The sequence below is a fragment of the Balaenoptera acutorostrata genome, chromosome 11 (genome assembly GCF_949987535.1).
Source record: "Balaenoptera acutorostrata chromosome 11, mBalAcu1.1, whole genome shotgun sequence".
NCBI classification, from domain to species: Eukaryota; Metazoa; Chordata; class Mammalia; order Artiodactyla; family Balaenopteridae; genus Balaenoptera; species Balaenoptera acutorostrata.
In genome coordinates, this window is record NC_080074.1 from 102,720,956 (window position 1) to 102,745,123 (window position 24,168).

Below are 24,168 nucleotides of genomic sequence, written 5' to 3' on the forward strand. Positions count from 1 at the left end.
CTCTCACTTCGTCCCAGCTTACCCTCCCTCCTCCCCATGTCTTCAAGTCCATTCCCTACATCTGCGCCTTTATTCCCGTCCTGCCCCTAGGTTCTTCAGAACCTTTTTTTAAGATTCCATCTATATGTGTTAGTATACCGTATTTGTTTTTCTCTTTCTGACTTACTTCACTCTGTATGACTGACTCTAGGTCCATCCACCTCACTACGAATAACTCAATTTCGTTTCATTTTATGGCTGAGTAATATTCCATTGTATATATGTGCCACATCTTCTTTATCCATTCATTTGTCATTGGACACTCAGGTTGCTTCCATGTCCTGGCTATTGTAAATAGAGCTGCAATGAACATTGTGGTACATGACTCTTTTTGAATTATGGTTTTCTCAGGGTACATGCCCAGTAGTGGGATTGCTGGGTCATATGGTAGTTCTATTTTTAGTTCTTTAAGGAACCTCCATACTGTTCTCCATAGTGGCTGTATCAATTTACATTCCCACCAACAGTACAAGAGGGTTCCCTTTTCTCCACACCCTCTCCAGCATTTATTGTTTGCAGATTTTTTGATGATGGCCATTCTGACTGGTGTGAGATGATACCTCATTGTAGTTTTGATTTGCATTTCTCTAATGATTAGTGATGTTGAGCATCCTTTCATGTGTTTGTTGGCAATCTGTATATCTTCTTTGGAGAAACGTCTATTTAGGTCTTCCGTCCATTTTTGGATTGGGTTGTTTGTTTTTTTGATATTGAGCTGCATGAGCTGCTTGTATATTTTGGAGATGAATCCTTTATCAGTTGCTTCGTTTGCAAATATTTTCTCCCATTCTGAGGGTTGTCTTTTCGTCTTGTTTATGGTTTCCTTTGCTGTGCAAAAGCTTTTAAGTTTCATTAGGTCCCATTTGTTTATTTTTGTTTTTACTTCCATTTCTCTAGGAGGTGGGTCAGAAAGGATCTTGCTGTGGTTTATGTCATAGAGTGTTCTGCCTACGTTTTCCTCTAAGAGTTTTATAGTGTCTGGCCTTACATTTAGGTCTTTAATCCATTTTGAGTTTATTTTTGTGTATGGTGTTAGGGAGTGTTCTAATTTCATTCTTTTACATGTAGCTGTCCAGTTTTCCCAGCACCACTTATTGAAGAGGCTCTCTTTTCTCCATTGTATATTCTTGCCTCCTTTATCAAAGATAAGGTGACCATGTGTGTGTGGGTTTATCTCTGGGCTTTCTATCCTGTTCCATTGATCTATAATTCTGTTTTTGTGCCAGTACCATACTGTCTTGATTACTGTAGCTTTGTAGTATGGTCTGAAGTCCAGGAGCCTGATTCTTCCAGCTCCGTTTTTCTTTCTCAAGATTGCTTTGGCTATTCGGGGTCCTTTGTGTTTCCATACAAATTGTGAAATTTTTTGTTCTAGTTCTGTGGAAAATGCCATTGATAGTTTGATAGAGATTGCATTGAATCTGTAGGTTGCTTTGGGTAGTATAGTCATTTTCACAATGTTGATTCCTCCAATCCAAGAAATGGTATATCTCTCCATCTGTTTGTATCATCTTTAATTTCTTTCATCAGTATCTTATAGTTTTCTGCATACAGGTCTTTTGTCTCCTTAGGTAGGTTTATTCCTAGGTATTTTATTCTTTTTGTTGCAGTGATAAATGGGAGTGTTTCCTTAATTTCTCATTCAGATCTTTCATCATTAGTGTATATGAATGCAAGAGATTTCTGTGCATTAATTTTGCATCCTGCTATTTTACCAAATTTATTGTTTAGCTCTAGTAGTTTTCTGGTAGCATCTTTAGGATTCTCTATGTATAGTATCATGTCATCTGCAGTGACAGTTTTACTTGCTCTTTTCCGATTTGGATTTCTTTTATTTCTTTTTCGTCTCTGATTGCTGTGGCTAAAACTTCCAAAACTATGTTGAATAATGGTGAGAGTGGGCAGCCTTGTCTTGTTCCTGATCTTAGTGGAAATGGTTTCAGTTTTTCACCATTGAGAACGATGTTGGCTCTGGGTTTGTCATATATGGACTTTATTATATTGAGGTAAGTTCCCTCTATGCCTTTCTGGAGAGTTTATCATAAATGGGTGTTGAATTTTGTTGAAAGCTTTTTCTGCACCTATTGAGATTATCATATGGTCTTCATCCTTCAATTTGTTAATATGGTAAAAGCAGGAAAACACTTGAATGACAGCAGCATCACCTGGAGGAACATACAGTCTGGTCCATGGAGGAAACAGACATTCAAATAAAATTTTTTTACGGAGCCAAGTTGATTTTCAGTCTTCAAGGACAAATAGGAATTAGCAATGGAAAGAAGGCAAATAAGGACCATCTGAGGGCCTGGAGCCACGGGTACTAGCACCCAGTGTGGTGTGGCAGGGGGTCAAAGGTGAACGTGGGCAGCATGGGACAAGGTTGAAGAAGCGGACAGGGGCCAGCCTGATTCGAAACAGCTTGTGAACTAAACAGGCTAAGGGGTATGTGTGTGGATTTTAAGCAGAGGGGTGTTTGGGCTCAGATTTTATTTTAGGAAACTCCCTCTGGCTAGAGTGGCTTGACGGGTAGGCCCGAGTAGGTTACCAGCCAAGGCAAGGACACCCGTTAGTAGTCAGAGTAAAGGCAGCAAGTGGAAGGAGAGAGCAGTTTTGAGAAACGCAGGAAATGGACCAGAGCTTGCTGACCGGATGTGAAGGGTGCAAGTGCCTGAGGCACCTCAGTTGACTGACGGTGATGCTATTTACTAACAGAAAATATAGGAGGGAAAACGCCTGGGGAGGGGGAGACGTTATTGATTCAGTGATGACTTACATCAAATGATCAAGTGGTCTGTGTCAAGAGCAAGGTCTGGGCTAAAGATCCTGACTTGGTTGTCACTGTCACACTGGTGACCTTGGAACTTGAAGTTGCCCAAAGTTTGAAAGAAAAAAGGCCCAGGGGGGAAAAGAATGGAATCTCACAGAATATGGTATGGTAGTGAGAGCTGTGGGTGTAGGTGACACAAAAGATTAGCAAGCCACAAACAATGAAGAGTAGGCAGGGAGGCGGGGAGAAAAGTACAAAAGAATGGTGTCTTACGGGCCCAGAAATAAAATGTACTAAGCGGGGTATAATGAATAGGGTCTATAAGATAAGGTGAGAAAGTGTACCCTGGGTTTGGCAACAGAAAGGTCATGAGTGCTTTCTGCAAGGCCAGTTTTGACACACTTTAAGGTAATTTTCAGTGGAAACTACTAATATCAATAGCATAGAGAAAACACGTTCATCAAGCTGGTCCAGATGATTAATTAATGATATTAGTACTAACACAGGGTAGGCTCTTAATAAATGTTTGTTAAACTGCAGCATACAGAGTACCTCAATACCATGTCCCGGGGAAACACGTTTCCAAGAGGGGGTGGGGCGGGGTAGGTGAGGGGGTGTAAGACAGTAGAAAATATACACTCGATAAGAAAAAATATATATAATAGCAGTAGGCAAATGCTCACTTTAATCATAATTCTAAATACTTATCTTCACATTAACATAGATACTTCATTAACCAAGAAGAACTGAGCTAAGTATTATATATTTTTTAATGGTTAACATGATTCAAAGTACTTTTATTAAAAATTGAAATTTGGTTTGGTTGAAGTTCTCACCGTAAATATAAAATATCTATCACTATTATTACTCACAGTGGATTAGGGCCTAAGCTTCCTAAAGGGCTGTACTATCTAATACAACAGGGGTGACAGGTACTTGACAGCCACCCTCGAAAGCACGGGCTTAATGTAAAAGTGACGACTTTAAGAAACAGCTTTTCCCCTTTATATTTACAACAAAAAGGCTAACATTTTTTTGCAAAGCACTCATTTTATCATGAAATGTAGACAGAGACAGATGGATGCATTAGTATCAAGGAAAAGTGCATATCACAACTTTTTCACTTTTATTAAAGGTTTTGACAATGAGGGCTTCATAAAATGTCACGAAATTCTATTTGCTATCTAACCATCTACTTCGAAGTAGGAGACATACGCTCTAGCATAGCAACTGTTTTAATATGGAAAATTATTCTGAATTCTTAATATAAAAACATTTGGCTAAAATATGAAACATCATTGCAACAAAACTGACAATGCAGGTTAAGTAACTTATAAGATTTCAGAAATGTCTCCTGGGAGAAATGGGAATTTTCCTTTTGCCAGATAAACTCCGCACAGTTAAATTTCAGGTGCCGTAAACCAGACAAAGCCAGAAAGAAGCATCGGGCATGTTACTAGGAAAGAACAACATGTAACGGGGACATCCTCCGTGTCAAATTGACGGCCACGTAATGACAATGACCTATTATATACATATAAGGGAAAGAGAATATGCTCTTCAGAAGGGAATGACATTCCAAGATAATTCTTATAAACAAACCTCTTACTGAAGTCTCAGATAGCTTTTCAGAGAACAATCACAGAACAGGTAGAGATCATTTATACAACGTTAAAGGATTCATTTATATTACAATACCCTCCTCAAATATAAACACAAATATAAACATCCTTATGAAAGTGAGATCTTCTTAATCAAACATTTTCTTGCCACTACACTCAGCTACTAGCAGCATTTGGATGCAAAGGTTTAACTCGTGCTAATCGGGACAAGCCGAGGCGGAGACTCTGAGTTGGAGACTTCACAGACACTCCTGCCAGTGGGCTACGGCTGCTGCTTCCGGACACCGCTGCAAGAAGACAGATCACCTGATGCTGAGAACGTCAGGAATCTTGTAACAAAGGTCAGTTTATAAAACAGAAGAGGCCAAAAAAGGAGTTAAGCGTTGTTCTGCTATGCAGCTTCTATCAAGTTACATATTAGATCAAAAGAACGGGAAGTACTAAAGAGCAGAAAATATATAGCATTGCATATTTTCAAACATCCTTAGAGGCCAAGGTAATGACACCAAAACTTTAAATGTGAAAGCTAAATAGGAAAGTTGGGAGCAAAGAACACTGATTGTAAAGACATAAAAAAATGAATGGCATTATAATTTCTAAAGTAGTAGCAAAATCTAATGCATTTTTACAAAATTCTGCAACTTTCACAAGTACTCCTTACAGAATCTATTTTTTCAAATATCACGTAACTTCAAATATGACAAATACCATTTTTCTTTATTTATACTAGTTTCATTTATGCTACCACTCTAATACAGCAATCATTTCCAACGAGTATTAAATTTCAGAATTTATCCATATGTATGTTCGTAGCTGATCATGATTTTAGCCGTAGTAAGTACAAGTGTGTATACTTTTTTCATACAAAGGTTTTACGAACACTTCCATGTTTCCAGGCATCTGATTTATCATTCTTAATTGCACACACTTGCCACATGTTGATCAAATTCCTACAACACACTTCTGGGTTGTTTCTAGTTTTTCACCACTTTTCTATAAATGGCTATAAAAAAATCACTACTGACCACTTACTACTTTTCCTTCTTTCGAATTCTTTTTAAGGATAAGTTCCCAAGATTAGTTCCTAAGTCAAAAGATCTATTTATTTTTATGGCTCCTGTCAAGCTGTCCTGTAAAGGGATTATAAATTTATAATAAATAATTATACCTGCTACCCCACAACCCAGAGTGCACTGGTTGATACAGCTTTATTATTTTCTAGTTTGAGAGGTATAAAACAGTATTTCATTACTTTAATTTACATTTCCTTGATTACCAGTGAGGCTGTAATTCTTTTCATATTGGTTTCTAGTTGTACTTCTTGGGGGCAGTGGTATGTTATGTCCTTGGCTCATTTTCCCATTGGAATCTTGCTGGTCTTCTCACATTCGTATAAGACAGGAGGCTAGCTGGCAACCTGAGGGTCAAATCCTGCTCTCAGATATACTGTTCGGTCCACATGGTGTTTTAAAAAGTCCACTTTTAAGATCTAGGAGATTTCACACTAAAATCTGTATTTCTGGCTTCTCTTGAAAAACTCAGACGTGGAAATACGAGGCCCATAATCCTGCATGTTAACAACCGGGTGGAGCCGAGGAACAGCGGCTTCCTTCCAGAGGGCACGCGCTCTTGAGGGCGGCAACGCCCGCTTGCTCACGCTTCCTCCCCAGGCCCAATTCCCTCGCCTCTGTCACCTGCCCGGCCCTTCCCCACAATGAATTTATAAGCACTTTGTGCTTTATGACGTGACTCTTTACCCATCAATCCATTATTTCTTTTTTATCTTTTTGCTTATGCTACCTTCAAACTTCTACAGACATTATATCAATACTTTTAAACTTCTTTTGTTGTGGAATCACTAATTATTCTCAGAAGAAATACACTAAGGATTATCCTTGAACTGACAGAGCTTCATTATTTCAATAACTAATCTTCCGGGACTTTCCTGGTGGCGCAGTGGTTAAGAATCCGCCTGCCAACGCGGGGGACACGGGTTCGAGCCCTGGTCCAGGAAGATCCCACATGCCGCGGAGCAACCAAGCCCATGTGCCACAACTACTGAGCCTGCGCTCTAGAGCCCGCGAGCCACAACTACTGAGCCTGCGTGCTGCAACTACTGAAGCCTACACGCCTAGAGCCCACGCTCTGCAACAAGAGAAGCCACCATGATGAGAAGCCTGCGCACCACAACGAAGAGTAGCCCCCGCTCGCCGCAACTAGAGAAAGCCCGCGCGCAGCAACAAAGGCCCAACACAGCCAAAAACAATTTAAATTTTAAAAAATAATATGAGGAAGTACTCATATGTAACATTTACAACTAAGAAAAAAAAAATCTACTAGTGGTAATTTTCCAAGCCCCTGCCCTTGAGCAGTAAATAAAGACACCATACCTGGTGGGACCCACTTAGGTCTCTTGCTTTCAGCTGGAGGACTTCGTATTTGTAACGGCTTCCTAGTGGCCTCTGAAGAAGGAGAAACCTTTTTCGCTGAGGGCCAAGATTCCGACTTGACAGCAGCAGGAGCAGAATCTACTGAAGTCACTTATTTGAAAAATATACATAAAAAAGGGGTCACAGAGGAAGATAAAGTCTAGCACGTATGTGTGAAAATTATCAAGTTACATAAGCTTATAAGAACTAAAGAAGCAGAATCATAAATCTGAAAAACTCATTAATCAACATTTATTGAAAGTCCAAGAATAGCCATCTTTTATGAGCATTACATGCTGGGAAGTATGGCAAGCATATCCTATACATTACCTCTAACCCTTAGAGCAACTCCGATACAGAGGTGACTACCCTACTGTCAGTTAAGGAGACAGAGAGGTTAAACAATCTGCCTGTAGTTTGAGAGCTAGTAAGTGTCTGAGTCCAGAGTCCACACTTGTAATCATCACACAATAGTGTCTCGTCGGAATATGTCAGTGAGACATTTTATTAGGCTCTAGGAATTTACGGTCCCGTCACTAGACTCTAGTAGAAAGGGCAGAAAAGTACAGAGATGCGTACAGTGCAACGTGGTGAGAGAGATGACAGACTCTAGAGGTGGTCACGGGGCGGGGAACCTACATCTAGAAGCATCTTGTTGAGGGCAGTGTAAAAGCAGACCACCTAGACGGCTCTATGGTAACCCAGGTGAGAGGGGATCAGGGCATGAACTAAGGGGGAGAAAGGGGGGAAAACAGCAGAGTGGATGGCTTTTAGTAATTAGAAGGCGGAGGCATGCTGGAGATGAGGGAATAATCATGACTGGCAAGTTCCTGTCAGGAACACACCATCCAATGGTACCATTTACCCAGAGAATGAACACAGAATGGCAGTGGGTTTGGGTTTTTTGTTTGTTTGTTTTTGATGGAGGGAGAAGCAGAATACAAATTCACTTTCAGATAATGCTTGCTTCGAGACACCTAAGTGGCATCTAAGTGCAGGTGCATATGAACATTTTCACTATATGCTCTTCTTAACGTTAACATCTACATTCCCTAGGTCAGCCCCGAACCACAGACTTTTCTGCCGTGGTGGGAATGTTCTGTATTTCGTGCTGTCCAACACGGTAGCCACAAGCCACATACAGTTAGTGAGCACTTGAAATGTGGCTAGCAAAACCAAGGAACTGACTTTTAAATTTTATCTAATTTTAATTAATTTAAATGTGATAGAGCTACTTTGACTAGTGGCTACCATATTGGACACCATAGCTCTTGAAATTTTCTCTATTCAGGGAAAGATTATAACACCTGCCAGGTCAGAGATGCTTAGAGGTTATCAGTACATTATTAGTGGGACTAGAAATATAATCCATCTTTCCAAATTCTTAATCTCATTATTTAGCTGTTAAACTTTACTTCTAATATTACATAGGAAATTTTCTCGGGAAGCAACTTGCTCCAGGGTATATGGAAGACATTAAGTGGCAAACTCCAACCTGGAAACTGAAATTTTATCTTTAGTTTTTAGAATGTTTTGGTGAGAAAGCATAAACAAACATCTAAAAAAAAATATGAAATATATTCATGTTAGGTTTTTTGCCTATTGTCAATGACTTTTTCATATCAGTTTGTGGTAGGCGGTCCCTTAAAGAGACCTGTCTCCTAATTCCCAGAATGTGCACATGTTACCTTACACAGCAAAGGGACTTAGCAGGTGTGACTAAATTAAGGATCTGGAGATGGGGAGATTATCCTGAATATCCGATGGCCCCAGTGTACTCACAAGGGTGCTTATAAGTGAAAGTGAGAAGCAGGAGAACGAGAGAGTTATGTGATGGCTCTGAAGGGAGAAGTGGACCACCCGTCAGAGAGCGGGTGGCCTCTAGAAGCTAGAAAAGGCAGGAAAGGGGGTTCTTCTCCCCTTGAACTTCCACAGAGGTACAGAGCTCTGCCAGCAGCTTGATTTTAGCCGAGTGAGGAAAATTTTGAACCTATGACCTGCAGAACGGTAAAGTAATAAATTTGTGTTGATTTAAGCCACTAAATTTGTGATAATTTTTTACAGCAGCAATTGGAAACTAATACACAGCTTTATCTCTAAAAACCCCTACATTTAAAATCTAATTTCTGGAAACCAGATGAATTTGCCAATTGCAAAAAAACACCAATTAAAACCTGGCTAGGGGCTTCCCTGGTGGTGCAGTGTTTGAGAATCTGCCTGCCAATGCAGGGGACACGGGTTCGAGCCCTGGTCTGGGAAGATCCCACATGCCGCGGAGCAACTAAGCCCGTGAGCCACAACTACTGAGCCTGCGTGTCTGGAGCCTGTGCTCCGCAACAAGAGAGGCCGCGATGGTGAGAGGCCCGCGCACCGCGATGATGGGTGGCCCCCGCTTGCCGCAACTGGAGGAAGCCCTCGCGCAGAAACGAAGACCCAACACAGCCATAAATAAATAAATAAAATAAAATAAAAAAAAAGAGTGAATGGCAGGATTAGCTTCCTTTAAAAAAAAAAAAAAAAAACCTGGCTAATTGAGAATACAGTGGTGGGAGGAATACGACTCAATCAGTACTTAGTTCTCATTTCTTAGTAAGTACTCAGCACCAGTACTCAGCACCATGCTATTTAAGGTGAGAGCAACGCCCACCCTTAATGAATGGGGTCTGAATAATGGAAAGTTTAGTTTCAAACAGTACATATATTAAACAACCAAGACATAAAAATATCTATCAATAAGTAAAACAAAGCAGGTTAAAGGAAGTTATATTTTACAATAATCTATTGTATATTATGAACTCAAAAATATCCTAACTTCTTTTACGCAAGAAACAAATATTTCACATTCAAGTTGTCACAAATTCCAAAAGTTTTATTGTAAAACTGGTTTCTCCTAACTGAATTCATTCTGAAGAAACCACAGGGCCCTAAACACATGACAAAAGGGTTCTCAACTCAAAGACTGAGTCACATGCGACAGCAGAAAATGAGAATCACGCCAACTTCCCCGTTTAATCACGTGGAGAAAATGTGGTCTAATGGACAGATTTACGCTCTGAATGCACAAGCCTGGGTGCAAATTCTACCCCTCGCTTATCAGCTATAAGAATTCCAACAAACGGTTTAACCTCTCAGAGCCTCAGTTTTGTCGCTGTGAAATGCAGGTGACAGGAGCCACTCAGAGGGAGGCCCAGCATGAAGAGGGACAAACAGTCCATGCTGGAAGGGTGGTGGGGGGGCTCAGTGCCCCTATCTGCCTGTCTGCCTTCCCCACCCCAGCCTGCTCTCTTCCACGGATCTTAACAAGACAAGAACGCTGACAAAAGTTTAAGGAGACTAAAGGCAAAGGTGAGAGAAGCACGTTAAGTAAGCAAGCATATCCAGTATGAAGTGATGTATGGGGGACTGCTCTTACCCACATTATCCCGTTTGGATTTGGCTTTCTTCTCTTTCTTTTCAACTGGAGATTTCCCTTTCACTTCTTTCTTTTTAATTTCTTTAACTTTACTTTTTCTCACAGTGAAACTTTCATCATCTTCACTCTCACTAAAATCAGAATCGTCCTCAGAATCCTCACCTGAAACAGAAGATTACATACCTCATCTCTAAAAAGTTCTAAAAAGTGAGGCTTCTCGGACTTCCCTGGCAGTCCAGTGGTTAGGACTCCACGCTTCCACTGCAGGGAGTTCAATCCCTGGTTGGGGAACTAAGATCTAAGATCCTGTATGCCGCTTGGCGTGGCAAAAAAAAAAAAAAAAAAATGGTGAGGCTTCTAGTGCCTCAATTTCATCTTCTGCACCAGATTCTTGTGCCCCTTTGCACTATGCTGTTTCCAGGGGCACAACAATGCATGGTGCCTGGGTCTGGATCCTGGCCGCTCCACTGACATGTGCGACCTGAGACAGGTCCCTAACTTCACCGTGCCTCAGTTTCCTGTATAAAATAGGGAGAACCCTAAAACCTGCATCACAGGGTTGTTGTGCAGATTAAGTGAGTTAATATAGGTAGAGAATAACATCTGGCATATAGCGAACAGAAGAGCATTGCTTGCTATTGCTATTATCATTAATTTCCCATCAGTAATCCTTACTTCTGATTTTACCAGTTTAACTCAGCAACCTTTGAGAAGAATGGTTGGGTATAACATTGCTGCTCTTCCAAAACGATAACCTTGATGGTAATAATAACCGTATGCCTTTCCTTAATCACACCAACTTCAACACGCCAGAACAGAAACCCACTGGGAATTGAGAAGAGACTGACTGTACCATAACCATCTTAACTGACAATCCTGTGTATGATTTCACATGGGACACACCTCTGATTTCCCACAAACTCCTTTCTATTCTGCATGGGATGATACAAGCCAGTGATGGGATGTGTTAAGTAGCTACAGCTTCTGGAAAAAAGCATAGAGAATACTCGAGAGTTAAGCAATGATTCTTCTATTTTTCGGGGGAAGAGAGGATCAGAAAATCATGTCCTGTAAATACTAAACTCTGAAAATTAAGTGTAAATAAGGATTAGCCCTATATTCATAAAAAACCTTTTTACACTTTTTTATACATCATTACAAATGCAGTACATGCTTACTGTAGAAAATGCCGACCATACCAAAAAAGTATTAAGGAAGAAAGCCCACTCCCTAATCTCCTCACTCAGAGATAACCACTGTCATACCCACCATATATAATATCTACCTATCTATATGGAATAATATATTTTATGTAAAAAAAATATATATGAAAATTTTCAAACATACACAACAGTAGATAATAATAAACTACCACCCAGATTCAACAATCATCAATATTTTGCAACGTTTGTTTCATCTATTTATCTTCTCTTCCCTTTCCTTCTCAGAGTATATAAAAATAAACCCAAGACACTGCATTATTACATTTCTACATACTTCAGAATGCATCTCTAAAAAACACAGACTTATAAAAAACACGTCATTATCATATCTAACGATATCAACAATAGTTTCTTGGAATCATCTTCTATCCAGCCCATATTAATCACTTTTAATATAGAGCAATATCCCATCCCTTTTCCCCCCATGCCTTTGACATGTTGAAGCAACCAGGTCAGTTGTCCTATGGAATGTCCTACATTCTGGATTGGTCTGTTTTCTTCCTCATGGTGTCATTTAACTTACTCTTGCATTTCCTGTGAGCTGGAATTTTCTCAAGGCTCAATTAGAATCAGGCTCACATTATTATTATTATTACATTTTTGGGCAAGAATACACATCATAGGTGATGCTCTGTTCTCCGTATTATGCCAGTCATATCAGAAAGCACAGAATGTATGGCTGCCCCACTCCTGGTTGGTTCGGCTGACGCCGGCCTGAATTCTCTGTTGTAAAGATCCTCGTCAGTCTTCTACTGATGATGTTTGCCTAAATCAACAATGTCATTACAATCTTCAAATTGTGATGTCCTTATTCTATCATTCTTCCCACACAAATAAAATTTTAAAAACAGATAATCAACCCATGTATTCACATAATAGTTACCGTGTTATACAGAATTCACCATATAAGGCCAGCAGATCACATGAAGGCCGCTATAAATAGTACCTTGCAAAATCAAATAATTATTTCTCGATTCCCAAGAGGATCTAGGTTCAGGGAGGGCAAGCAGTGGAGAAGTTTCTCCAAAATTTCAGACTATAGAATCTAGGAGGACACAGCTCCCTATATAACCCCAACAGGTACGGTATCTCACGTGTTCTTTTCTTGGCTTGAGAGGATAGACTGTAGGGGCGGGCTATAATGCTATTTAAATAAACTGGAGGTGGGGAGATGGAGCTCCCAGAATCCCAAGTCATCAGCACCTCATACTGGGAAATCTGGAAGGCCCAGACACGCAGGTTATGGATTTGGGGTATCTTTAGATGTCCTTAAGAAAACCCTTGATTCTCTCCATTTTCATTTTTCTTTTCCCACTGAAGGTCACAGAAGTTCCTTTCTCTTCTCATCTAGGGTGAGCCACTGCAGGAGGAAAACTCTGAAATGTCACTTAAAGAAGGGACCCTGTCCCAGATAACTCAGGTTGTCTGAAATGAAGCCAGCAGCACATTCAAGTATAATAAACAACCAGCTCTGAGGGGATGGGAGAGTGAGTCATTCTTGGCTTAGGGCAGATGAAAATAAACTGGTAGTATTGCTCCTTGAAGTACACTGAGCGTATCGGGGAACATGTTTGTCCTTCCATTTAAGGTAAAGCAGGCTTGAGACCCTTCACGATCCGGTGCCAGGCGGCCTCTTCAACCTCCACCACATTCTCCCTTCCCTGCAAACCTCACTGAACTCTGTGTGTGTGTGTGTTTCCACGTCTTTTTCTTTTGTTTCTTCCAGTTGTATTGAGATATAACTGACATGCAGCACTGTGTAAGTTTAAGGTGTACAGCATAGTGATGTGACTTACGTACATCACAAGAAGTTTGGTGAACCTCCATCATCTCGCAGACACAAGATTAAAGAAATCGAAAAAATTGTTTTTCTTGTGATGAGAACTCCTAGGATTTACTCTCTTAACTTTCATATGTAACACACAGCTGTGTTCATCATCTTCGTCCTGTTGTACGTTATATCCCTACTGCTTATTTATCTTACAGCTGCACCTGTGTACTTACTGACTGCCTCCATCCCGTCCCTCCTCCCCCAACACCTGCCTCTGGTAACCACAAACCTGATCACTTTTTCCATGAATTTGTTGTTTGTTTGTGAAGTATAATTGACCTAAAACACTGTGTTAGCTCCTGGTACACAACACAGTGATTCGATATTTCTATACATTTCAAAATGATCACCACAATAAGCTAGTTACCATCTGTCACTACACAAAGATATTACATAATTATTGAGTATATTCCCCACCCTGTACATTCCATGACTCATTTAATTTGCAACTGGAAGTCTGTCCCTCTTAATCTCCCTCAACTATTTCTTTCCTCTCCTCCCCCTCCTCCCCTCAGGCAACCACCTGTTTGTTCTCTGTATCTGTAACTGTTTCTGTTTTGTTGTTTGATCATTTGTTTTGTTTTTTAGATTCCACATATAAGTGAAATCATACGGTTTTTGTCTTTCTCTGTCTGACTTACTTCACTCAGTATGACAATCTCTAGGTCCACCCATGTTGCTGCAAATGGCATGTTTTCTATGGCTGAGTAATAGTCACTGTGTGTGTGTGTGTGTGGACACACACATATACCACATCCTCTTTATCCCTTCATCTACTGACGGGCACTAAGGTTGCTTTCACATCTTGGCTATTGTGAATAATGCTGCAATGAACATGGGGGTGCAGATATCTTTTCTAATTAGTGTTTTTGTTTTCTTTGGATAAATACTCAGGAGTGGAACTGCTGGATCATGAGGTGGTTCTATTTTTAATTTTTTGAGAAACGTCCAGCGTCACTGAGCTCTTGTATGTGCACTTGCCTGTTCTCTTGTTTATGCCCTTCTATCAGTCAGAAGTGCTATTTCACCCCTAAATGCTACTCATTTTTCAAGGCACGGCTTAAAGGTCACCTCCAGATAAAGCTTTTCCCCCAAATGCCATAGCTGAATTGAACTGTCCTGTGTATGCCTCGAGTTTGCACACACCAAACGTTTAGCAGTGCTTTGCATACGTTAACGGTCTCCACGAACTTCCTACTGACTCTCCATAGGGTTGATTTTGAGTGAGGACATAACCTACCAGTTGCAAAGTCTGGTTCGGAGTCATCAGCACCGTCGCCGTCGCTGTTTTCCAAAAGAATCTTCCTCTGCTGGACCACGGCTTGGGATGCCGCTTTTCTTCTCCGCTGAGAACCCTGGGAATCCTCCTCCTCAGTGATCTTATCCAGATCTTCAGTATAAAAAAAAAAATCAATGAAACTTTCTGTGCCAGGTAACATTTAAAGAACCGTGGAGTAGACTTCTATGACACCTGCTCTTTTTATTTGCCCAGCTTTGTCCTTCCTGTGCTTCTAGTAACAGACCACACAGCCCAATCTAGGTCAATCATGATACATCAGTCTCCTGGCAACAGTCCGAGTTAAGCAAAAGTCCAAGGCCCACACTGAAAGAGTCTTTCCCCAAGAATTTTCAAACTGGAGCTGGGAAGATAGAGCCCCTTTCTTCAGTGTTCAGCTGATGTCAACTAGAAGCCATGGGTAGTTGTGACCCGCCACCAGGGAAGAAACTGGGTCTGCAGTTAAAAGAGAGGAAAACTAAGACAGAAAGAAACAAAGGAGAAGGGGTGAAGAGAACCTTCACAAATGTGAAGACCTTGGTTCTAGTTACAGTTTCAGGAATTTAAGTAAGAGTTAGAAAATGTCGATGGAAAAAATATTATTAATATCAAAAACTTACCTAAATAATCACTGGCTACACTGCAATTGGAGATATGAGGAGACTTACTCATTGCTTCTGTTTCACTATTGCCATGTTTGTCAATGTCTAAATATAAGGAAGAAGAAAGCACCCTAATCAACCAATGTCTAGAAATAGGAAGATAAGGGCTAAAATCTAATACCATTTAGATACAGATAAATGATCCAGACCAGGGGTCCCCAACCCCTGGGCCGGGGACTGGTACCGCTCCGCAGCCTGTTAGGAAGTGGGCTGCAGAGCAGGAGGGGAGCGGCGAGTGAGCGAAGCTTCATCTGTATTTACAGCTGCTCCCTATCCCTGCCCATCGCTTGCATTACTGCCTGAACCATTCTCCCCGCTTCCCCACCGTGGAAAAACTGCTTTCCACAAAACCGGTCCCTGGTACCAAAAAGGTTGGGGACCGCTGATCCAGGCTCCAACTAGCACAGTGACTTTACTTGGCGAGGCTAACATATGGTTAGAAGTTTTGGCTCTGAAATCACACAAACTTTAATCAGACTTAAGTTCAAATTCAGGCTCTTAAATCGGCAATATACCAGGGGAAAGTTGCTTATCCTCTACAAGACTTAATTTCCTCATCTATAATGTGGAGATAAAAACAGTCTGGGGGGCTTCCCTGGTGGCGCAGTGGTTGAGAATCCGCCTGCCAATGCAGGGGACATGGGTTCGAGCCCTGGTCTGGGAAGATCCCACATGCCGCAGAGCAACGAAGCCCGTGCACCACAGCTACTGAGCCTGTGCTCTAGAGCCCGCGAGCCACAACTACTGAGCCCGTGCGCCACAACTACTGAAGCCCGTGTGCCTAGAACCCGTGCTCCGCAACAAGAGAAGCCACTGCAGTGAGAAGCCCGTGCACCGCAAGGAAGAGCAGCCCCCGCTCATCGCAACTAGAGAAAGCCCGTGCACAGCAACGAAGACCCAATGCAGCCAAAAAAAACCAAAAACCAAAAACCAAAAAAAAACAGTGTGGGGATTAAATGAGGCTATTGTGGGGAATTAAATGTTGACTGAATGTGGAAATTGCTTATTGTGGTGCCCAGCACAAAGGAAACAGTGGACAAACATTAACTATCATTTCTGTGTAGGCAGATCTGTGCTTTTACTAATGTAAAGACTCTTCAATCATTATCACAACTTTAAAATGATCTAGAGTATTTTAAGAGAACTTTAAGTCATGATGATTGGTACTATTATTCTCGGAGAAGTGGTACAAGGAAACCTTGCTATACAATGCCACGATCTTTTACAGGAAAGAGATTTTCATTTTCTCAGATTTAGATACATGACAATTCTCTTTTTCAGTTTCTTTGACTCCTGATTACTAAAAGGGCCCCCTAATCAACACTATCTCACTTATTTTCAAACAGGAGGCACTACTGACTTAAACATCTATACCCCTAAATAAGCAAATGGGCTAAAAATATCCTCCAAGATAAAAGAAGTTAGGCCAAAGCAGTTTAATCCAAAAAGCAACTGAGCAATTTGAATGTCTTTTCCAGGAATAATGATTTCTGCTTCTCCAGAATATCAATATTGCCATCTGCTGACCAATTGCCAGAAAAATCCACGGAGAAAAATCCACAGATAAAGCCAGCAGTCATAAATCTATCAAGTCTACTGAGCTTGCTAACCAAATTAGTACCTTTAGCCTCTGTAAATAATAAAAATTACCACCATTAGATTATGTTTAACTAATCTGAATTTGGAGAGAAAGACGGTGGATTGTTCGGATGTACAGGTCAATGTATTTGATCATGAAATTAAATTTTCACTGCATATAAAGATGAACTTTGGACATGCAGGGTCATAGGCCACGTCCTCCAGTTGAATCTGAGTGTTAGGCAGAGAGGTATTTATGTGTGGATGAGATTTATGCAACTGAATAAACAGCTGAATCCAACGGCACTCTCTGCAAATTGCTCCTTTTTTAGTCCAAAGTTTTAGAACTACATTCTTCCCTCTGCTAAGGCTCATCCAATGAAATGATTACAAAAGCAGTAAGAAGGTTTTAAAGATAATTATCGAAAATAAAGTTACTTTTATCTTGAGACTCCTCCACATCAATGGTGACGGTTGGAAGTTCCTTCACTGATAAAGCCAGTGCGACTTCTAGGTCTCTCTGGTAGAGCTTATCATCTAAAGGCATTCTAAAATAGACACACAAATGAGTTTGTAAACTATCAATCTCAACAAAAATCTGAGATTTTCCTCAGTGACTAAGAGTTTCTTTCCAACCTCAGAAAGATGTTCTTCAACAATAATCATGATCATAATTGCTCCTTAACATTAAGCCTCCTGAAATGTGAAGTGTCACGTTGGACCCAGCAGAAAAGATTTGAAATAAGAGCATCACGTGACAATGTCCATTTCACTGTGATGTCTCTTCCTCACCACCAGCTCCGTCCAAGTGGGAAGCACCTGCCCAACTGAGAATGGACGTGGCTCAAACATCACTTCCACTTAGAAATCTTCTTTGACCTCACCCACACCTCTTTAGACAGCTGTTATAGCTCTTTTATTAAATTGAAATTACTTTTTTTTTTTTAACATCTGTTCCGCCCAATCTGGACTTTGACAAATATTTCAGCAAGTACTTACTCTGTGAGGCACTGCACTAGACAGGATATTAAAAGTGCCCTCAAAAAGTCTGTAGTTAATGAGGAGGTAGGAAAACAAGTCCCATAATAATTACCCTACATAAACAGATTATCACGTCTCCTGTTCAAGGTGGTCAAGAGTGCTATAGTGTTTAAGAGGAAGAGAAAGCAAAGAAAGGTTTGAAAAGGTTTGAAGGTAAGAAAAGGCTACGTAAAGGAGGTAATACTGAGATGCACCTTGAAGGATTTATTTTTTGAAATAACAATTTTATTGAGATATAAGTCGCACAGTATAAAATCCACCCTTTTGAAGCATACAATTCAGCAGTTTTTAGTATATTCAGAGAGCTGTGAAACCATCACCACTATGTAATTTCAGAACACTTTCATCAACCCAAAAAGAAACCTCATACCCACTAGCAGTCAGTCCCCGTTTCCCCCTCCCCAGCATCTGGCAACCACTAATCTACTTTCTGTTTCTATGGACTTGTCTATTCCGGACATTTCGTATTACTGGAACCATATAATATGTGGCCTTTTGTGCCAGGCTTCTTTAGCTCCCTACAATGTTTTCAAGGTTCATCCATGTTGTAGCATACATCAGTACTTCTTTTTTTTTTTTTTTAACATCTTTATTGGAGTATAATTGCTTTACAATGGTGTGTTAGTTTCTGCTTGGTAACAAAGTGAATCAGTTATACATATACGTATGTCCCCATATCTCCTCCCTCTTGCGTCTCCCTCTCACCCTCCCTATCCCACCCCTCTAGGTGGTCACAAAGCACCGAGCTGATCTCCCTGTGCTATGCAGTTGCTTCCCAGTAGCTATCTATTTTACATTTGGTAGTGTATATATGTCCACACCACTCTCTCACTTTGTCCCAGCTCACCCTTCCCCCTCCCCGTACTTCATTTCTGTTTATTGCTGAATAATATTCCACTGTATGGATATATCACATTTCACTTATCCAGTCATTAGTTGATAAACATTTGGATTACTTCCATTTTTTGGCTATTATGAACAATGCTCCTATAAATATTCATGTACAGGTTTTCGTGTGGGCATAGATTTTTATTTCTCTTGGGTATATACCTAGGCTGGGTCATATAGTAACTGTTTATTTCGAGGAACTGCTACTCTGTTGTCCAACGTGGCTGCACCGTTTTGTATTTGCAGCAGCAATGTGGGAGGGTTTCCACTTCTCCACATCCTCCTCAACACCTGCCACTGTCTGTCCTTCTGCTTACAGCCATCCCTCTGCGCGTGACATGTTATCTTATTGTGGTTTTGATTTGTATTTCCCTGATGGCTAAGCATGTTGAGCATCTTTTCGTGTGCTATTGGCCATTTGTATATATTCTTTAAAGAAATGTCTATTCAAGTCCTTTGCCCATTTCTAACTTGGGTCATTATTCGTTTTATTGTTGGACTGCAAGAGTTCCCTATATATTCCGGATACAAGTCCCTAACGGGTTCTATGATTTGCAAATATTTTCTCCCATCCATTGGTTATTTAACTATATTTTAAAGGTAGTACAAGGAGCTCAAAAACAAAAAAGAAAAAAGTAAAGAGAAGGACATGGGCTAAGTCTCTCTCCGTTAATTAACTTTCCTCACATTTATTGTAGCAGTAAAGCATCATACGTCCTACGTTCCATTTGTCAGTATCCCTCCTCTGCCCACCTCCTCCCCGCAGTGCAAGTGTGGGGCCCCTTGGGGCTTTCTTCCCTCATTTTACCCTCTCTCTTGGTACAAACTAACAGAACTCCAGGGTTAGTCTAGAAACCATAGGTCCTGCTCACTGCTGGACAAAACTCAGTAAGATAAAGAGAAAATACTTTTTATCTGTAGAAAAATACATGGTTTAATTTGTTTCTTCCAGTTTTACTGAGATATAATTGACAGCCAGCACTGTATAAGTTTAAGGTGTACAATACAGTGGGTCACAGTGATGTGACTTACACACATCATGAAATGATGACCACAGAAGTTTAGGGAACATCCGTCATCTCATATATTACAGATACGTGGTTTTAAATTTTATAACTGCCCTTACAAATGTGATTTTTAACAAAGTAGTCTTGTAAGACCTGAGGACTTCAGAGACAGGTACTAGGTCTTGTAAATGCAAGTTATACCTTCTAAACTTGGTAATTATGATTGTCTTAATACTTAAATGGATATTTCCTCATACATTTGTGAACTTAAAGAAGTTCAGAAAGTCAGAAGGGGATTAATGGTACATCCCTGTTCTCCTACATGCACTAAATAAAATAAGACCCATGATGCTGCTCAAATTCTAATTTAGACCAAGAATTTGAATTTATCTCTCTTTTAAATTAACACATCTAATGTCATATTTACTGTATGTCTTACCTCTCACCTTTTTTTAGGGGTTTTCTCTTGTAGTGGGATGTCTTTTTCCTGGAGATTCTTCAGTTTAGGTTCTGGTTTTTCTAGTTTTAACTCCTTTTGTGTAGTTCTGGATTTTTTATTTAACGGTGCGGTTTCAGGAACAAAATCATCTATTCATGTGTGAATTAAAAATAAAAGAACACATGAAATTGCTTTTCCTTAGGAAGAAATAAATAAAATCACTTTCTTGGTAGCTGAGATTCATTACCATGTGTGTTCAAGTTTTAAAGATAAGCAAATTGGGGCTTCCCTGGTGGCACAGTGGTTGAGAATCCACCTGTCAATGCAGGGGACTCAGGTTCGAGCCCTGATCCAGGAAGATCCCACATGCCGCGGAGCAACTAAGCCTGTGCACCACGACTACTGAGCCTGCGCTCTAGAGCCCATGAGCCACAACTACTGAGCCCGCATGCCACAACTACTGAAGCCCGCACGCCTAGAGCCCATGCTCCGCAACAAGAGAAGCCACCGCAATGAGAAGCCTGCGCACGGCAACGAAGAATAGCCCTAGCTCGCTGCAACTAGAGAAAGCCTGTGCGCAGCAACAAAGACCCAGCGCAGCCAAAAATAAATAAACAAATTAAAAAAAAAAAAAAAAAGCAAAGACAAGCAAATTGTTTGCTTTCCACAGTTTAAAAAATACTGTTGGTATACTGTTTGTCTTTATTCTCACTCAAGCTTTTCAACTTCGTTTTAGTGGCCTTTATTTTTTAAAATATCAATCTATCAAAAACTAATCCCCCAAAAAGCTGCAAAGGCAACTAAGCTAGTATATGTAAGTGGCAAAGAAAAGAACAATTAATTAAAAATCTGTAAAACCATTAGAAAAATTATTAAAATAGCCTTCATAATTTTATCATATTGACAAGTGGAAGAAAATGATTTTTGGCAAAGGGATGCTCTTTTCCAGCCCATTCTGTTCTCCCAGAGTTTTCTGTCCTACCAATCCTCAGAAGTGAGGTAGTTCTTCTGTTGACACTCAAGCTAAGACTGCTGCTCTAGCATTCTAACTCATACATGACACATGTATGCATACCTTCATGTGCGTGTACTCTGAATCACACACTTTCTCATTTATTAATACATGTTGTCTCTTTTATGCTTCCCCAGGTAGGAATATAATAATTTGTGACTCGCCCCCCCCCATGCCACAGTCTCCAGAATACAACCCGCAATTTATAACGATTTAGTGACAGATTGATGACAATAATAAAAAGCTAGAAGTTATACCCTATGTTCTTTTCTCCCAAGTCTTAGACACACGTAAGACTGGACTCAAGGTGAAAAACAGATTCCTTCAAACTGAGGAATTACTAAATATCTGACCTGCAGAAAACTCCAGGCGTCTAAGAAAGAAACACAAAACTTACTTTTAAGTATAATGTAATCTAACAATGTTTCTCAAACTATTTGACCAAAATTCTCTTAATAGCAGAGATAAGCAAATATATATATATAACACAATAGGGTAAAGCTTATGCCTGAGCTTTCTTCAAGGTCTTGTTTTATTGTACAATTAATGGGGATTTCACATTATATTCTGTAACACATTTGTGTCTCAGAAAGACAGTGTGTTCTTCTTAGGGGAAGGGATAAAAGGGCACAAATCCCACAGTGAGAAACATGGACCTCACAGAGTTTAGATCTAAAAAGCCATTTTACCTGGCCCTATTTGGTTATGATTTATGCCAATAATTCTTGTCAGGGTAATTATCAACATAAGTATCCTAAGTGCTTAGAGTATTATTTTTCCAGGCCTACCTCATATGCAATTGATACTAACCATATTTTAGCCATACACACACACACACACACACACACACACACACACACACACACACACATATCCTATAAATTGTGAGGAAATAAATTTCCAAATCTTTAAGGAAGACATAAGAAGCTCTACTTACCATCACTATCAGAGTCCTCAAACTGGGAGTAGTTGACTGGCTTCTTGTGCCTGTAACCAAGAGAGAAATTTTCATTTACACAAATGTCAATTTCCCACCTCCATTCTTTAAGGCCATTAATAGTCTTGAGTAAATAAAAATATGTTTGCATTCCCTTAAGAATATATAAATTAAGGCCCTGAACCAAGATGGCGGAGTAGAAGGAGGTGCTCTCACTCCCTCTTGCGAGAACACCGGAATCACAACTAACTGCTGAACAATCATCGACAGGAAGACACTGGAACTCACCAAAAAAGATACCCCACATCCAAAGACAACGGAGAAGCCACAATGAGACGGCAGGAGGGGTGCAATCACAATAAAATCAAATCCCATAACCGCTGGGTGGGTGACTCACAAACTGGAGAACACTTACACCATAGAAGTCCACCCACTGGAGTGAAGAGTGGAGGTTCTGAGCCCCACGTCAGGCTTCCCAACCTGGAGGTTCGCCAATGGGAGGAGAAATTCCCAGAGAATCAGACTCTGAAGGTTAGCAGGATTTGAATGCAGGACTCTGACAGGACTGGGGGAAACAGAGACTCCACTCTTGGAGGGCACACACAAAGTAGTGTGCACATCGGGACCCAGGGGAAGGAGCAGTGACCGCAGGGGAGATTGAACCAGACCTACCTGCTAGTGTTGGAGGGTCTCCTGCACAGGCAGGGGGTGGCTGTGTCTCACTGTGAGGACAAGGACACTGGCAGCAGAAGTTCTGGGGAGTACTCCTTGGCGTGAGCCCTCCCAGAGTCCGCCATTAGCCCCACCAAAGAGCCCGGGTAGGCTCCAGTGTTGGGTCGCCTCAGGCCAAACAACCAACAGGGAGGGAACCCAGCCCCACCCATCAGCAGACAAGTGGATTAAAGTTTTAATGAGCTCTGCCCACCAGAGCAACACCCAGCTCTACCCACTACCAGTCCCTCCCATCGGGAAACTTGCACAAGCCTCTTAGATAGCCTCATCCACCAGAAAGCAGACAGCAGAAGCAAGAATAACTACAATCCTGCAGCCTGTGGAACAAAAACCACATTCACAGACAGATAGACAAGATGAAAAGGCAGAGGGCTATGTACCAGATGAAGGAACAAGATAAAACCCCAGAAAAACAACTCAATGAAGTGGAGATAGGCAACCTTCCAGAAAAAGAATTCAGAATAATGATAGTGAAGATGATCCAGGACCTCGGAAAAACAATGGAGGCAAAGATCGAGAAGATGCAAGAAGTGTTTAACAAAGACCTAGAAGAATTAAAGAACAAACAAACAGAGATGAACAATACAATAACTGAAATGAAAACTACACTAGAAGGAATCAATAGCAGAATAACTGAGGCAGAAGAATGGATAAGTGACCTGGAAGACAGAATGGTGGAATTTACTGCTGCGGAAAAGAATAAAGAAAAAAGAATGAAAACAAATGAAGACAGCCTAAGAGACCTCTGGGACAACATTAAACGCAACAACATTCACATTATAGGGATCCCAGAAGGAGAAGAGAGAGAGAAAGGACCAGAGAAAATATTTGAAGAGACTATAGTTGAAAACTTCCCTAACATGGGAAAGGAAATAGCCACCGAAGTCCAGGAAGCACAGAGAGTCCCATACAGGATAAACCCAAGGAGAAACATGCCGAGACACATAGTAATCAAATTGGCAAAAATTAAAGACAAAGAAAAATCATTGAAAGCAGCAAGGGAAAAACGACAAATAACATACAAGGGAACTCCCATAAGGTTAACAGTTGATTTCTCAGCAGAAACTCTACTAGCCAGAAGGGAGTGGCATGATATACTTAAAGTGATGAAAGGGAAGAACCTACAACCAAAATTACTCTACCCGGCAAGGATCTCATTCAGATTCGATGGAGAAATCAAAAGCTTTAGAGACAAGCAAAAGCTAAGAGAATTCAGCACCATCAAACCAGCTCTACAACAAATGCTGAAGGAACTTCTCTAAGTGGGAAACAC

General features: G+C 40.7%; 2 protein-coding genes across 5 annotated transcripts in view; both read right to left on the minus strand.

Annotated features, from left to right (window-relative positions):
- Positions 1–6,841, minus strand: part of DYRK4 (dual specificity tyrosine phosphorylation regulated kinase 4) — a 64,399-nt gene extending 57,558 nt beyond the window's left edge. The window contains exon 1 of the mRNA XM_057557343.1: positions 6,819–6,841. The gene's annotated coding sequence lies outside the window, so the exon portion shown is untranslated. The remainder of the gene's footprint in view (positions 1–6,818) is intronic.
- The window catches only part of RAD51AP1 (RAD51 associated protein 1), a 44,062-nt gene that overhangs the window by 13,472 nt on the left and 6,422 nt on the right, over positions 1–24,168 (minus strand). Inside the window, exons 2-10 of one of the 4 annotated variants that reach the window (XR_009009781.1) lie at positions 22,164–22,213; positions 20,222–20,363; positions 17,278–17,387; positions 15,220–15,306; positions 14,564–14,713; positions 10,270–10,431; positions 6,819–6,968; positions 5,705–5,845; positions 4,577–4,715 (exon numbers count right to left, since the gene is read on the minus strand). Coding sequence is in view for 2 of the 4 variants with exons in the window: in XM_007170205.2 (XP_007170267.1) it covers positions 4,585–4,715; positions 6,819–6,968; positions 10,270–10,431; positions 14,564–14,713; positions 15,220–15,306; positions 17,278–17,387; positions 20,222–20,363; positions 22,164–22,213 (982 nt within the window). In the remaining 2 variants the exon portion in view is untranslated. Of the gene's footprint in view, positions 1–3,748; positions 4,758–5,704; positions 5,846–6,818; positions 6,969–10,269; positions 10,432–14,563; positions 14,714–15,219; positions 15,307–17,277; positions 17,388–20,221; positions 20,364–22,163; positions 22,214–24,168 lie in introns of those variants that run through there. The other 3 variants (XM_007170205.2, XM_007170208.3, XR_009009780.1) reach the window with 3 other exon arrangements.